Below are 15,988 nucleotides of genomic sequence, written 5' to 3' on the forward strand. Positions count from 1 at the left end.
CTCCCAGCAATGATGACAGAGGCAGACCTGCCGTGGTTCCCGATCACCCCTGGGGACGCCAGAAACACCTGGGATGGAAGGAAAGTTTGTCAGAGACCAGGTTTTCTGAGTGTACAGACGGGGTTGGAGACCAAGAAGACCTAAGTACTCATGTGAATTTCAACCGACGTTGGGACATTCAGGACATATGTATTTTCCAAATTGTATATAACTATACAGTACATTTATGATTAAATTTTTTAAATACCCTTTATTTTAAAATCAGCTATGCTCTGTGAGTCCTCCATGCCCCTCCTTGCCCTGCCCCCACCCCATCTCTCATCACAGCCGCACCGCTGCTGAGCTCTGATCTACATTCCCAGCGCCCCGAGAGGAAACGTCGGTGATTTGAGAAAAGCTGTTACTGAGAGATAGTTATCCCTTTATTGCAGCAGAATTTATAATCTTGAAAAATTGGACATGGTTGAAATGTTCCAACACTAGGAGACCCGTTAAATAGAAAGTATTCATCCACTGGAGAGAACTCTATGTAGCGATCAAGGTGATGTTCAGGAGAGTCAATAATTGGATTAACATGGAAAATGTTTATTTTAGCAAGTTAGGTGAACAAAGCAGGATGAAAATTGTATATCCACTTTCTCACTTAGAACCTAACCAGGGGAAACACATCTCTCAAACCTGGCAGTAGAGAAAACAAAAGAAAACTCTGGCAGGAAGTGGAGCAAGGTCACACTGCAGCTATGATTATTTAGAGGTAATTTTCGTTACTTTTCACGTTTCCTTTGATGTAATTCCTATGATGTGAATTACTGTTTTATGAATTGGAAAGAATAGATAATATTTACATCAAAATTAAACAGTTTTTAAAAAAGAGGACCAACTCATGGTCCGCTGGTCTTAGCTTTTTCAACCAGTTGAATGAATACAGTCTCACCCTACTAGTGACAGAAGTCACAGTGGGAGGAGAATGAGTGTGTTTTCATGGGAGGCCACGCCCATGATGAAAACCATGGCTGAAAACCATGACACCTAGTCTTTTGGGTTTCTGGACCCAATTCCATGGTGTGTGTGCACGTGTGTATGTAGGATTCCCCACATCACCAAGCAATTCTGGACACCAACAGGGAGTGGGCCTGGGGTTGCAGAGCTGTCCTAGGGTCAGGAGTGCTGTTGGAATGGGGTGCTGGGCTCGGGGAGAATGGGGCAATGCAACAGTGAAAAGTGATCAAGAATCTGCTCAATTGGGAGATTGGGACTGACATATATACACTATTATGTATAAAACAGATACCTAATGAGAACCTACTGTAAGGCACAGGGAACTCTACTCAATGCTCTGCGGGGACCTAAATGGGAAGGAAATCTAAAAAACAGTGGCTGTATGTATAGGTATGACTGATTCACTTTACTGTACAGCAAGAAACTAGCACAACATTGTAGAGCAACTATACTCCAAATAAAAATTAAAAAAAAAAAAGAATCCACACACACTCAAGACAAACGTGCGGCACACTTTCTTTTGAGCAAGATTTTTCCCCCACTTATTTTCTTTCTTTTTTCTTTAGGATTTTAACATGGTTATCACCAACTGTTATCCAATTTACTGACTGAGGGAAATTAAGAGGTTTGGATAGAAAGATGATGTCAGCATATTGAATTTTAGGAGCCTTGGGACTGCAGCTGGACAAGACTAGACTTTGGAGAGATTTATGGTCTCCGGCCATAGCCTTGCGTCATTAGGTGGAAATTGGTGTCGAGTTTTCAGGGGAATAGGAGACCGATGACCTGGGGAACACCATGACTTGAGGGAGTAGAGGAAGAAGACCCTACAAAAGGGACAGAGCATCAGTCAGAGACGGGATGCAGTGCCAGCTCTTGGGTTTCTACAGGGGTTTCTACTGGAGAAGCACGAGAAACACCAGTGCTCAGACGTGAAGGGCGCAGACTTCGGAGGCTGGGACCCCAGTTCTGCCGCTTTCTACTCAAGGGACAGGTTATCTCCTCTCTCCACACCTCGGCTCCCTCATCTTTCACGTGGAATAACGATACTGGTGGGTCTGGGATTTGCTCTCTCTCTGCAGAAGCTTATGGATTCTGCGTCAGACACAAAGGACTTTACTGCTCCCGGCCCGGCTGGCAACAAGAGCATCAGTGTGTGGGACGGGGTGGCTGCTGCTCCCCAGGAGGTGTGCACGGCGGCTGAGGAGCCCTGAGCGAGGGGCAGCCACCTCTTCCAGAGCAGGTAGGAAGCAGACTCGTTCTTCGTCCCCGGGATACACCCCCCCCCCCAATTCCTCAAGGTTACTTGCTATAAATGCCACCCCAGAAAGGTCCTGGGAAAGCGAGGTCAGGGCTTCGCTTGCCTGGTACACCCAGCAAGAAGCACAGGCGCCGGGACCTGAGGAGGAAGACACCCAGCACCTGCCGCGGGGCTGCCGGGAAGATGAAGGTGATGTGAGCACACGTGGAAAGGGCTCTCGGCCTCCGCGATCATCAGCCGGGGTGGCCATACGGAGAAGGCGGGGTTGGGGGTGGCGGCTGTGTTATCACCTTACATCCGAGATTGAAAAAAGTCATTCAACAAATATTTATGGAATGCTTGTGTGTTGCTGACACCAGAGACACGGAGTTGAACAGAACGAAGCTACCGACCTCCGGGCGCTTCTGTTCTAGTACAGGGGGACGCGCCGCGGATAAACTAGCGGAGGAGCTGGTGCACAGGCCGCAGACCCGGATGAGGACGGGGATTGACTCGGGGCCGCCTTGCACAGAAGCACGTCCTGATCCAACTGCTACTGTAGCGGGTGGCTGTCGAGAGCAGGCGGGGCGTGCGCTGCTGGGGAAGAGACGGAGGAGGGAGGCCAGGCCAGGAGAGCAGGGCAGACGCGCCAGCCTGTGTCGGGGGCAGCGGCGGAGGGTCTCGGGAGTGCCCGGCTGCGCGGGCGCTGGAGGTCAGGTCAGCGCCCCGGGGAAGGCGCCACCTGCTGGCGTCACGCGGGGTCGGCTTCAGGGTCCTGGAGGGAGAGGCCAGCCGGCCGCAGGTGAAGAGCAGGGAATTGGAGTCGGCGGCAGAAACTCACTCCAGAAGTTTGTCATGAAGGAGAGGACTGGGATCGTGCAAAATCACTGCATGTTTCAGTGCCACAGGGACTAGAGGAGGGAAAAGGTTGACCTCCTTGTGGGAGGGACGATGGAGCAAAGTCCCCGAGAAGGTGGGAAAGGACGGACGTGTGGGGACAGCGCCTGACCGAAGACGCCTCTCCCGGTAAAACAGGAAGGACGGGAAAGGATGGGTGTGCGTCCAAGTAGGTGTCTAGATCAAGGAGATCCCGTGGGCTCCATTTCCTCCCGAAAACGGGAAAGGAGACGATCTGAGTGATGTTAGGGAGTTGCAGATTTAGGAGGAATTTCAGAGATTTGGGACTTCCTGGTAGAGAAACCAGTGCAGGAGGGGTGGCTGAGGAAGCCCAGGGAAGGAGGAAAAGGCCCAGGCCCCATACAGAAGGAAAAGGTGTGGGAGCCTGGGTGGTGGCCCGAGCCAGGGGAGAGGTGACAGAGGTGACAGGTGGCCAGACGGGAAGCGCCCCCTGGAGGGCAGTTTCTGAGGCAGGTGAGGGCGGCAGCGAGGACAACAGGAGAGGATGGAAAAGGGAAGAAGTGAAGCGGAAGATTTCAGAGGCAGAAGCAGGAAGACAGCTCCTGCCAAGACTGGAGGAGCCGGAGGGCAGGTCCCATGGCACCAGCCTGGGCCTGTGTTTCCCTCTCCCGTCATCTCATTCAGGGAGCGTCGTGTTTGCCGCCTTCTTTTTTCCATCTTACAAAAGTCAAATGCAAGTTCTATCTTTGGAGCATGGGTGGGGGGGGGGCAACAGAAGTCGTTGAGGATCAACACACGCAGGCCAGGGCGAAGAATGGTGTTTCTCCTTTTATTTAAAAACAGTGCTTCATTACCATTTGCAAAGGCAGAGGCAGTGCTCCTCCTTCGCTTAGAGTTTATAAAAGCCAGCAACATGATCAATAATTTATACACATGGATAGTAATACAAAAAAATAAGGAATAAAAGCTAAAGATCTAACTACTCCGACCTTCACAATTCCAGCTACTTGATAATAATAGGAGTAACCCAATGAATACTGTATGGTCTGAAAGCTACTATACAATATGATTCTTAACAAGAAGGGGAGGGAACTAGAGACTGTCACAAAGCCCTGGGTGCTTCTCTGGAGTTTGTAGGGAAACAGGACCCTGGGCAAGCAGCTCGGGTGTCCTAGGAAAAGATTTGGGGGTGGGGGAGTGGGGAGTGGGGAGAAAAGGCGAGGTGGTCGATTATACAAGCATCCCATGTGATGCCCCCATGCCCCATAGGTACCTGTTTTGCCATGGCAATGGGAGGGGGCCGGAGAAGCTGCACGTTGCATGTAGGGATGGTTTCGTCCCTGCCACGGGGAGCGGGGACAAGAGGGGAGGTTCGGTGGCATTTTTAGCCTTGCAGAGATTTGGACTGAAAAGCTCAGAGACTCAGGTGGGTCAGTCTGTCAGGGACAAGCCACCCCGCCTGGCTCTCTCAGCACTGTGCAGCCCTAGCTTACGTGTGTCAGCCCCAGGTTTGCTCCAGCTATTCACAAGCAGAATTATAACACAAGAAAAAAAAAATTCATATCCCTTAGGGGGAAAAAAAAAGGAGGATCAATTCATCACTCGATATATAATACAGCCAAAATGAGCTGCCAGGACAAGCACACACACACGCAATACTGTGAACAGAAAATACAAGAAAGGACAAAGCTGCGGTTCTGGGTGGGGTATCGACGTTGCTTAAAGCACTCATCAGTCCCCGGAAAAACCAAACCAAAAAACATTTTTAAAAAATTCAAAAACATATGCACCCCCTGGGAATCTGGCGTTGGTAACAGGGGCGGGTGGTAGGGGGGAGAGAAGAGCATCGCTGTTCCCTTTTTGCTGGCTGGTGTGAGCTGAGCCCTCGCCACACTGGCGGGCGCATGTGTCACTCCCAGGCGGAGGGGCCCCGGCTGGCAATCCCCTTAAAGGCAAGGTTTGAGTTGTGGCCAATGAGCAGTTCTCTCCGTTACCAAGCCCTGCCAACCAGCACTACCATGGCTGAAGTGATCGACCGTTTTCCTGAGTAATCTGTAACTGGCTACAGTTCCGGGAACGTGGAGAACTCAGCTACTGCGGCCACCCGCCATATTCGAGGACTCCCCTCCGCCCTCCTTCCTAGTGCATCCGATTCGGGAATTTGAGAACCTGCTGCAGCCTGGTCTGTAAGCCTTATTTTAAAGATGGGGGCCAGGGACTCAACGGCACTCGCTAAACCAGAGGGCACATGCTGGCTTAGGACACCCAGAGTCTACTTGGGAAGGGCCCTGCTTCACGCTCTGGCTCCTGGATGGCTACTGCCTGGTTGATCAGTCAAGCGAGGATGAAGGAAGAACACAGCAAAGGGGAAAGGGAGGGAAGAGGCTTTCGGACAGTAACATTTCCAAAAAAATCGTGTTTTATGCAACAGAGAATCAGGTTTCACTGGTGGATACTACAAACGGTCAAACATTTTCAAGAGCATGACAAAATAAAGACACACAAATTTACGTTGGATGTTCACCTTGCCCACTATTTTTTTTCCTATCTTAAAACAGTGCAAACAGGTAACTTATGCTTTTAAAACACCACTACCCCTTCCCCACCCCCCAAAGTCCCTTTCCTCCTATTTTCTGGGGGAAACAAGTCTGCGATTCTGCAACTGTTTCTGTGCTAGGGGGTTGCAAGCAGCCGAGAAGAGGCTGGGCTTGGTGAAAGGGGGCGGTCCCAATGACACCCCCCACCCTCCCTTACAGTGCCCTCTGGGCTGTCCCTTGCTTCCCGCCCTTGGCGTCATCCTCCCGCCAGAAGGAAGGGAGGCCATCCAGCCCTTCCTGCAGATCCTTGGGGTTGCTTCCATTCCGAGTTTACACCTCCTTCCTACCTGGAAGCTATGTGACTAGTTACAGGGTGGTAGTGATTCACCGACTTATCTGCTAGAGCTCTAGGAAAGTAGAAACTAAACTAAGAGCAGTTCAGCCCCTGAGGAGTCACACTTTTGAGAGAAAGCTGCTATCATTGATTTCTACTGAATAGAGCTCCGCTAGCTCCCCTTAAACTAAGAGCTGAGCTCCAGTCCCCTTCTTTTTCAAGGAAGAATAATATCGGCTCAGTTCCAACTGTGGCTGCTGAAGGAGGATGGTGACAGCGGGCTTTGTAAAAACTGAGAGCCTTAAAAGTGACGAATCACAACAGCTGAGCTCGGTCAGTGGGAGCTGAACTATGTAATATAAGGAATTCTGGAAAAGCTCTAAGGACAGCTCTCTGGGCTGAAAGAGGGATATTCAGATAAAGGTGGTCACTAGAGGGCTCCTGAAAGGAGCCCAGCTTCTAAGAGTAAGATGCTTAGTATAGAAGTCCACATCGTGACCTACAGTAAAGCTGTCGCAACTGATTCAGCATGGATACGTTTTCCGGAATTATTCACCAGCATCCTCTAACAAACTTACAAGATGCCATACTCTCTTCTGACTCAGTTTCTTAGTCCAGTGGGAACTAGAGTCAGGAATAAACAAGCACTGATGCTTCGAGGAACCTGCCTCTGATGAAGTTGCCTGTATGCGATCTCAAAGTTCAAAAGCTGATGGGGAGTTGATGCTTCGAGAGCCCCAATGCTCAGTGATGACACTGAAAACCAAAGGCCCTTTAATAACAAGCAGAACTCTGTTTAGTCTTAGTAAAAGGAGCTGAAGGAAGCAGTATTAAAACCATCCCTGGAAATGCAGCAGAGGCCCGCTGGAAAACACAGAGCTTGCCTATGGAGTCCTCAGCCAGAACCAGCTGAACTGAAATGCACAAACCTCAGGCTTCTGCCTCTTGTAAAAGGGCTGTGGAAGCTGCCTCCTCTGCCTTTCCCATCATCTTTCCCTCTTTCTGGAAAAAAAGAATAGAAAATTCTTGAACTCATTGCCCTATTTTCCTCCCCTGCTATGGATACAACCATTTAGAATTTGGCCTTGCCTCCACTGAGCAGTGGCTTGCCATTTCTGAGAATGGTCCCTATTTGAACAGGACACAAAATTTCTCTCAGTTTCTTCACTCAGTAAATGCTCTCCCTCAAAACAAAAGCAAAAGAAAGAAAAAAATCCTCCCTGCCCCCATTCCCTAGACCTGTGAAAGCCCCACATCCCATCCCCATACCCCAAACTAAAATATTTATATACACACACAACAAAAATTGTCTCAACAGCAACAAACCAAACTTTGGCTTGGGGAGGGGAACCCTTAACAATGGCCAACGGACTGGGCAGTCTGGTGTTCCCTATTCTGTGCATTCCTCCCCAGAATCAGTAAGAATTGCATCGAGGCCTCTAGCTTCCTTGATGTCTCCCCTAGTTTCAGGGAAGCCTCCCTCCCAGTTATCAGGAGAGAGACGATTCTGAAGGGGGAGAAGATATGTATTATACACGACAGGCCAGTCCCCCCCCACAGATCCCTCTCCTTACAAAGAATGTTTGATGCTGTCATATGTCAGTCATTTTAATTCAGGGACATGAATCAGTATCAGTCAAGAACACGGGTGGAGGCAGGAGTAAAAAAAAAAAACCAAACAAACCAAAACAAACCCATAACAAACCAGAAGCTCCATGTCTCTGAATTACTTACTCCCTTTAGCAGCTATCCCTCGGGTGAAAGGTCACCCTAGTACCAATGTGAATAGACCAGGGAGCCAAACGGACCGTGCTTTTCTATTTTCTAATGGCTTCATTTTGGAAATGCTGCAGGACCCCTGCCTTTGACAGCTAAGAGCTAGAAGAGAAACACTTTCTCCCCTGTCTGACGACAGATAAGTCGAAGCCAGGTAGTGACAGCAGTGACTCACTGTGGTGGCCACCACATGACTCCTCCTGGCAACATATGAGATCCTGGCCATTTCAGACCCTCGTTCCTGTACGGGAGGGGAGCAGCCTCGGGGGCTTGTTTCATGTCCTGTAGTGTTCATGAGTACCAAGTGGTCCAGGTGCTCAGCTGGGTGTCTTTGGAGGATAGTGAGAAGCTGGGTGGAGTGGCCACGAGGGCTCCAGACTGTGGACAGAAGTGACTCGTAAAGGCTCTGGAGGATGAAGAGTCCTATGGCTTTGGAGCTTGAACGAAGTGCCTTCGCCTGCCCTCACATGTCCTGCTCACAGAGACCTCCGGGGACGGCTGGTCTAAGGCTCGGGGCTTTATCTTTTGCCACCAGAGCCTTTATTATCTGTTTTCTACTTTGTACTGACTTTTTGATGCGAGAGAAAGATCGGGAATATCAGGGCGCCTTAACCTGACATCGTCTGACACCCCTTTTCTTGCCCTCCCCCTCTTCACTGGCGCGTGACAATCTGTACTTCTAGCCCTCAAGCCCTGCCCAGACGCCTCGGGGACATCTGGCCACTGGCTATTTAGTCTTCTGTCCCTGGGTCCTAAATTCCTGAATCTCGAGGACATGGGAGCAGGGTGTTAATAAAAGGAGAGATGAGCTAAGCTGTGGTTCAGTGAAAGGAAAAGCAGCCCAGCAGGAATGCTAGGGTTTACAGGAAAGAAAAGAGTGATCTTTTTCATACTCCAGAGTTCATTCCGAGACTGGGTTCCTAATGAGGTGTTTATTATCCACAGTCTGAGCACATGTCTGGAAATATTAATACTATAATTCCAAAAACGATGCCAACTGTCTCAGGCCTCGCGTGTAAGATGATTGTAAAGAGAATGAGGAGACAGGAGGGAAGAGGAGAGGAAAGTGTCTTAGTGATTCTCCTGCTTTGCCAGCACACATTCCTATAGTCTATTAGCATGTGGATTCCAGCCACAGCCAATCAGAATTGCCTGCCAAAGACCAGAAACTCAGAAGACTAGAAGGATATCCTGTTGCAGAGGGATCTCTTCCACTTCTGCTTGTCCCACAGCCACTCAGCACCAGGTACACTTTGGTAATTCTGTCTGCTGATTTCTGATCAGACGCATTTATCAGCTCCTAATGTCTCTCCTTCCTCATTGACTGCCTCTTCCGTGATTGACAGAATAAGCTAAGCACGGACATACAGACATGGAAATGCGTTATTTTTTTTTTTTTTTACCACAGTTAAAAAAAAAGAAAAAAAGAAAAAAATGCACAATCTTTGGAACAAAAGAATTAAAGGCAGAAATTTAAAGGAAAAATACATATTCAAAGAACATAGTGAGGTATAAAAAAGTATTCTCTCTTTTTTTGTGTTTTTTGTTTGTTTGTTTTTCCTCTTCATCTTGCTATAGAGTTCCTCTACTAGTAAATATTGCAATAGCCAGGCCTCATGAACTGGGGGGCTGTCCCACTTGCAGGGGTCTCACGTCACTTCAGTAAGGGGCAAATCGGCTGTAGCCACCTCGGTATAAACTCGCCTGTAGTAATTAAAGACACAAAAATATTAAAAGGTTGATGAGAGAAACATTACAAAAGAAGACATGTCCTGAGGAGGGATTTGGAAAAACAGCTTCCTTAGAAGCTTCAAATCAACTGGTTAGATGTTGTCTAGTGCATGAGGTCAGGAAACCAACTTCTGCCTCTAAGATGCTCAGACCACAGCCCAAACATTTACTGCTGACCTGATATTCTCAAGGGGAGAGTATGCTGATGGTTCATTATTTACGTGAGTTAGCACAGAGGAGCACTTCAATGAAGTTTAAAACCAAGTCTGTAAATAGTCTGATTTTTTAAAAGCATGGGTCTTGTCTACCTTGACGACCTCATTACAAGCGTGACCTAAAGCAGACTGCTGATCTTACCTTCTTACCCATTACCTGACAACGGAGAACACGTCACTTCTGACCACTATCTCTGTCACATCGCATGTTTGAGATGGTGCTGGATTTAAACCTGAGTTAATCTTTCAACGAATAAAGTCTATTTCCTCTGTAATTTATAAAAAATACCAACCAGGTTGTTTCTTGACATATCTTTTGTGTGTGTGTGTGTATATATATATATATATATATATATGGTATGTAAAACTGGGGTTTTAAGTGGGCTTCTTTCCTTTCTTTAATCATAATCTAATGAATTATCTTTTTCAATCAAAAGTTCCCTAGGAACATATCGCTCCTTGGGTCATTCTTTTAGTACAGGACTTATATCACTTGGGCACTAAATAAAACCTCAGGAATTCCCATCACTTCCTTATATCAAACGTCTCTACTTCAGTTCTAAACACCCCCCCCATACCCCCCGCAGGACCCTACTACTTCCTTCCACAGATCTTCATCAGTAGAGATTTAGTGTGGGAAGTGGCAGGCTCTCTCACATCCTTTATGTCTTAACTGTGACCATTGTTCTGCCTCCCTCTCAGACACGGTCATCTGTGTTTCCGGGCCGTTGGCCAGTGACACTGTGGATGGTAGAGAACTTCTGGCACAAGGAGGTATCACTGTGGACTGGCCAGTCTTTGCTGAATCCAGTGGGTCCCGTCATTGGCCCCAGAGGTGTCCAGGCCAACACAAAAATACTGCAGGGGGGATTCGAGTTTGGTCAGGGGGATTTTTATTTTAAAAATATGGAACGCTTCACGAATTTGCATGTCATCCCTGCACAGGGGCCCTGCTAATCTTCTCCGTATCATTCCAATTTTAGTATATGTGCTGCTGAAGCGAGCACAGGGGGATTATGCTAGATGAGCTCTATGACTTTTGTATACTTCTAAGAAATATACCATATTTTGCCACAAATGTTAGTAATAAAATATCTTTGTAAGGCATTTGCTTGGTGATTTTTAGTACTAGCTGCTGGAAGGCTTAGGAATAGCAGGGACATCCTTTGGCATCTGCATTTGAAGCAGACAGGTTAAGTTCTCTGAAAAGTTTACTGTGAAAACTGGAGAGTCTTGTGCCCCAAGTCTTTGAGAACACCTATCGGTAAAACTCTGCCACAGGTGTGCGTCCAACATCTGAGCCATTATAAAACAGCAACCTGTTCCCTTCCTTCCTCCCGAATAATGTCGTTACTCAGGGCAGACTGTCACTGCTCATTCCTTTCTGCCGTCCTTAACCAGGCCAGGCGGCTCACACCAGCACACACACAGAAGTGATATGAAATTTCCAGACAGTCCTATTGGTTTTAACACTTCGGCAATGGAAGAAGGGCTGAATTATCACCTCCCTAGATCTTCTGTAGTCTGTAGGTAAAAGTCAGAAGAAGTAAAACGTTTGAAAAAATAAAAGGCACATCTACTTACCACAGCGCCAACTCCATAGCTAGCGGCAGGGGCGAGGGCATGGTAGGGGTCGGCCGTGTACACCCTGCCATAACTGGAAAAAGAGATCCAATCAGGGAGATAAAGGAAAGACAGTGATTAAAAAAAAAAAAAATTAAGGGGTTTCACTGTGCTAAGGACTTGTAACTTGGTCTTGGAATGTTATTAGAAAACTGGCAGAATGGAAAAAATCTCTCCGTTCTACTCCTAAAGGCAGCAATTGAAATTTTCTGAATTACTTCTATAAAATGGAAAAGAAGGGCACCGGAGATGAGAAAGAGGGAAATTGGGGTCAAAGCCAGAAACACACAGGAACAAGCGGGAGGGAGGGGAGGAGTGTGAGCCTGTGCGCCGTTGGGTTTTTGGCAGCATAGAGTCCAGGCCGAAGGCCTGTGGAAAACCCAGCTCAGCAGGCAGTCCCGGGGGCTAAGTGCCCTTATGGAAACAGCGTGGGGAAGGAAAGGGGGTGGCGCGGGGCGGCCTGGCGCTCCCCGCCCCCGTCTCGGCACCTACCCGTCGCTATAAGCGGCGGCGGCAGCGGCGGCGGCGGTGGCAGCGGTTGCAGTAGCAGGCTGTGCGTATCTGTAGGCTGCGTATCCACCCTACAGGAGAGAGGAGAACCGACTTTACACATGCCTCTCCCCCGGGGGGCAGGCGAGCACACACCCGCCCACACGCAGATGGACGCAGACGCAGACACAGACACAGACACGAACACAGACACATCCGTGGGGAGAGAATGTTTCAAACTGCATCAGTCTGCATGTTACTCCTTAGTGTACAATTAAGCTCCACCCAAGGCAGGGATTTGCTTTGCAATTTGTAACAAAAATAAACTACACTGGAGAACCTCTTCTCAAATTTAAGAAATGAAGATATGATTTAAAACATTTTTTATTGAAATATAGTTGATTTACAATGTTGTGTTAGTTTCAGGTGTACAGTAAAGTGATTCAGTTACACACATATATATATATTTATTCTTTTTTAGATTCTTTTCCATTATAGAATATTACAAGATATTGAGTATAGTTCCCTGTGCTCTACACTAGAACCTTGTTGGTTATCTATTTTTATATATAATAGTGTGTCTATTGTAATTCCAAACTCCTAATTTATCCCCCCGCTGCCCACCCCCCTCCCCAAAATGAAGATATGATTTTGGGTCTTCTTCGTTGGAACTTTCAACAGGGAAAATACCTACAGGAAGTTGGGAGAACTTTACCTGACAGGAAATGTAAATTATAGATTAAAACATTAAATTTATATGTGTTAACTTCAGATTCTCTGATGCGTACTTGGATTGATCTATTGCTAAGAGACTACAGTATATAAAGAAAGGTCCCATACAGTGCTATGCTCCATGTGGCCTAGTGCGTTTGCCAAGAGGCTAAGATAATCAAGCGATATTTAGAAGGAAGAACCAGTGTAGATCAGGGGTTGGCAAACCTCCATCTGTGGACCAATGCAGTTGGCCTCCTGTTTTTGAAAGTAGTTGTGACAGAGACCATATGGCCTATGAAGCCGAAAATCTTTACCACTTGGCCCCCTACAGAAAAAGTTTGCCAAGTCCAATCTATACTTCAGACTCAGGCAAATCAGATTACAAAGGGCTGTGGACCCTTGGACTAGGTTCAAACAGATCAGGAAGCCCACCCGCCCAAGCATTTAACTGCATTTATTTTTCTTCCCTAAAAGGTTTTGGGACTTCTTACATCCTAATCTCACAGCAGGTTCTGGAGCTTTTCTTCCAAGGGTTCAAATATCCTCTCAGTCCTAGAGAGTTTCAACTCCCCTGTCCTGCTATTTCACCTCGGTTTAGGTGAACCAAATACTCAAAAGGTTTTCAATGTCAGGGTGAAATACTTCATGAAGGTTTTCAAAGATAATCACAACAACAAATGCCACACGAGACAGGCTATTTGAAAAAGTGGCAAGCTCTACCTTTCCTTCTTCTTCTTTACCTTTCTAGAATTCATCTATTTTTACCTAAACCTAATTCAGGTGTGTACTTTTATTACTGTCATTTCCCCATCAAATATAGGTAAATACAGTTATGTCCATTTAGACGGCACCTCAGCAGCGAGCACAGCATGTTTCGTTTCTGTAGATTACTGTGTCCTTTTCTCATGGACATCTGAAGCTTTCTGGCCTGTACTTTCTGCTTTCTATTCCTTCAATGTTCAGTTTTTGCTAAAGCTACAGAAGAATTTCAAATTTACTTCTGTATCATTTCTTAGGATTGAAGACAACCATCTTCTAATGGGACCCTTGTCTTCTTAGCCATCTGACAGGGAAGCTTCTAGCTTGCTTTTGTTTCTGTTCAAATCTTACTCTGGAAGTACCTGTGATTTCTTCTCAGAGGTTCCTACAGCTTTTTGCTTACTTCTTATATAATTTATGCTTTCTCTAACTGAAGACATTGCACCATGGGGGAAAGCTTACTCCTGCTCTTTAAATTTATGCTCCTTAAATTCATCAGAAGCAGCTTCAAATATACATGAAAAAAAAGTCTCTGATTGGCTTTCAGTGGTTTTGTACTATTCCTTCTTTGTTCTTCGAGTGAATGACTTGGAAAAGTAAGCGTTGTTTTCTCAATTATAAATCTTTCCATAGATATTCCTATAAATAAGAAAGCTCTGATTAGTATTACCAAACACTGGCAATGAGATGGTAATGGATAGGGCCGTGGCAGGAAGTACCCTCGGGGGCTATCTGTGATCCACAGGCTTCCTCTGAATTCTAGCCAGGTCTATGGGAACAGGCAGGCCAGACTGATCTGGGCAAAGCCGTACATCCAGGCTGCAACATACACACTGCCATACATACACACATAAGCATATACATTTATGTATAAACTAACTCAAGCGTCTCTTTACCTTTTAAACTTCTAAAGAAAAAATGAAACAGTAAAAGGATTGTTAAACAAAACAACACACTAATCATCATAGTTGAAATTTTAAGCTTTATATGAACCTTGAAGGCTCAATTTTTTGGTATCACTAGAGATGATTCCACTAGTTTAGAATTCAAGTTTGCTAGTGTGAAGTTTACAGAGGGGCCATGTTTAGTAAAACTTCTTTGTAAATGAGGATAATGTGGCAAACAAGCATCATGAGGTTTCTCTCTTTAGCATTCCTTCAAAATCCAAAATAATCTCTAAAAATTGAAAAAATTAAGGTAATAAAAGCAATTAAAGCCTAATTTATATCTTTCTGAGTAAAACATTTAAAAACTGAAGTTCTTTTTTTTTTTTTTTTTTTTTTGCGGTACGCAGGCCTCTCACTGTTGTGACCTCTCCTGTTGCAGAGCACAGGCTCCGGACGCGCAGGCTCAGCAGCCATGGCTCACGGGTCCAGCCGCTCCGCGGCATGTGGGATCTTCCCGGTCCGGGGCACAAACCTGCGTCCCCTGCATCGGCAGGCGGACTCCCAACCACTGCGCCACCAGGGAAGCCCTAAAAACTGAAGTTCTATGCCATGGGAAAGAGGTATGCATTCTCATAAAAGTACTAACTAGACTCTCAGTTAAGTCTCGGTGTGTCAGAGATGCTGGGGGTTGTATTAAATCATGAAATTTGAGCTGTATTGGACTAATCATGGGGAAAAAAGGAGATTCTGAATGAGGTTACTGATAGCCATTTCCCCTCAGCTTCCTCAACCTGCAAGAAGCCATCGGAACCTCAATGGTTTGGGGGTAATGTTATTATTAATCAAGACAATTTTAAATGGATCAGGCTGTGGAAGAGAAGGCTCCCTCCAAGCCAGAAGGAAACGAAGATAATCTATCTGCAGCCCTTTCCTTGTGTTATGAGTGACCTCTGACTCTGGAGCCTGAATTTGATGAGGTTCTCCGCTATTCAAATTCAGGAACACACGACAGGGATGCAAATATCTTACTGACAACAAAAGCCTCAAGGAGAATATCAACAGAATTTTAAGAAAAACTACATTAATTTTTTAGAAAAGCAGATAATATTTCCACATATCCACTCTTCTGATTTCTTTATGATAATGGTGCTACAGAGAGGCCCTTTAAAGGGGGGGGGGGTCTGTGTTTAGGATGGGCAGGTAATATCGCAATAAACTGATTTGCTGATTCATTGATGACTACCCCAAAATTAGAAAAATTAAGTTGTATGTCATGGATTCCTCCTCTTAGCTGTATTCTTAGTCCAAAGTATTTCTGCTGGTGCTTTAAACCGGTTATTCAACAAAACATCTCACCATAATATAAGCCAGTGAACATTCAGATATATTTATTTCTATTCTGGATTTTGGAATGCATAAAGAATCCAGGCTGAGAAACTGTTTTTTCAACTTTCACTTCTATTAGCAAATCTGAAGTTGTTTATGGAACATGAGAACAAAGTGCAGTTTGAAACACCAAGGGTTTCATTGCTGTTTCTTAAGTTTTTCAAAAAGAACAAGGGTGGGGGAGGGGTAGGAGAGACAGGGTTCAGGCGTGGGGAGGGGTATGGCGCCACATTTATTAATCACATTAAGAACTAAGCATGCCAACATCTGGAGCTAGAACAACCAGCAAAATCACCACGTTCAGACTCAGATTGGCTAACTCTATCTATCCCAGCATTCTCTTGGGACAGCGGTTTGCCCTAGGCTCTACCACAAGCTCGGTGAAGTACACAGCCTCAATTACTAGAGCGTGCAGCCACAACGACCTGGTATTACGGAAA

At 46.2% G+C, this 15,988-nt stretch overlaps 1 protein-coding gene and 1 non-coding gene across 15 annotated transcripts in view; both read right to left on the minus strand.

Annotated features, from left to right (window-relative positions):
- Positions 1-3,905: 3,905 nt before the first annotated feature.
- The window catches only part of RBFOX2 (RNA binding fox-1 homolog 2), a 262,455-nt gene continuing 250,372 nt past the window's right edge, over positions 3,906-15,988 (minus strand). For all 14 annotated transcript variants that reach the window (XM_060025570.1, XM_060025568.1, XM_060025579.1 and 11 more), the window contains 3 exons: positions 11,806-11,894; positions 11,275-11,347; positions 3,906-9,448 (listed from right to left, as the gene is read on the minus strand). In XM_060025570.1, coding sequence (XP_059881553.1) covers positions 9,394-9,448; positions 11,275-11,347; positions 11,806-11,894 — 217 coding nt within the window. In that variant the 3' untranslated portion in view covers positions 3,906-9,393. The remainder of the gene's footprint in view (positions 9,449-11,274; positions 11,348-11,805; positions 11,895-15,988) is intronic.
- Positions 10,591-10,697, minus strand: LOC132434687 (U6 spliceosomal RNA). Its single transcript, XR_009521401.1, has one exon. It is a non-coding gene; the product is annotated as a U6 spliceosomal RNA (small nuclear RNA).

This window comes from Delphinus delphis, chromosome 11 (genome assembly GCF_949987515.2).
Source record: "Delphinus delphis chromosome 11, mDelDel1.2, whole genome shotgun sequence".
In the NCBI taxonomy this organism is placed as follows: domain Eukaryota; kingdom Metazoa; phylum Chordata; class Mammalia; order Artiodactyla; family Delphinidae; genus Delphinus; species Delphinus delphis.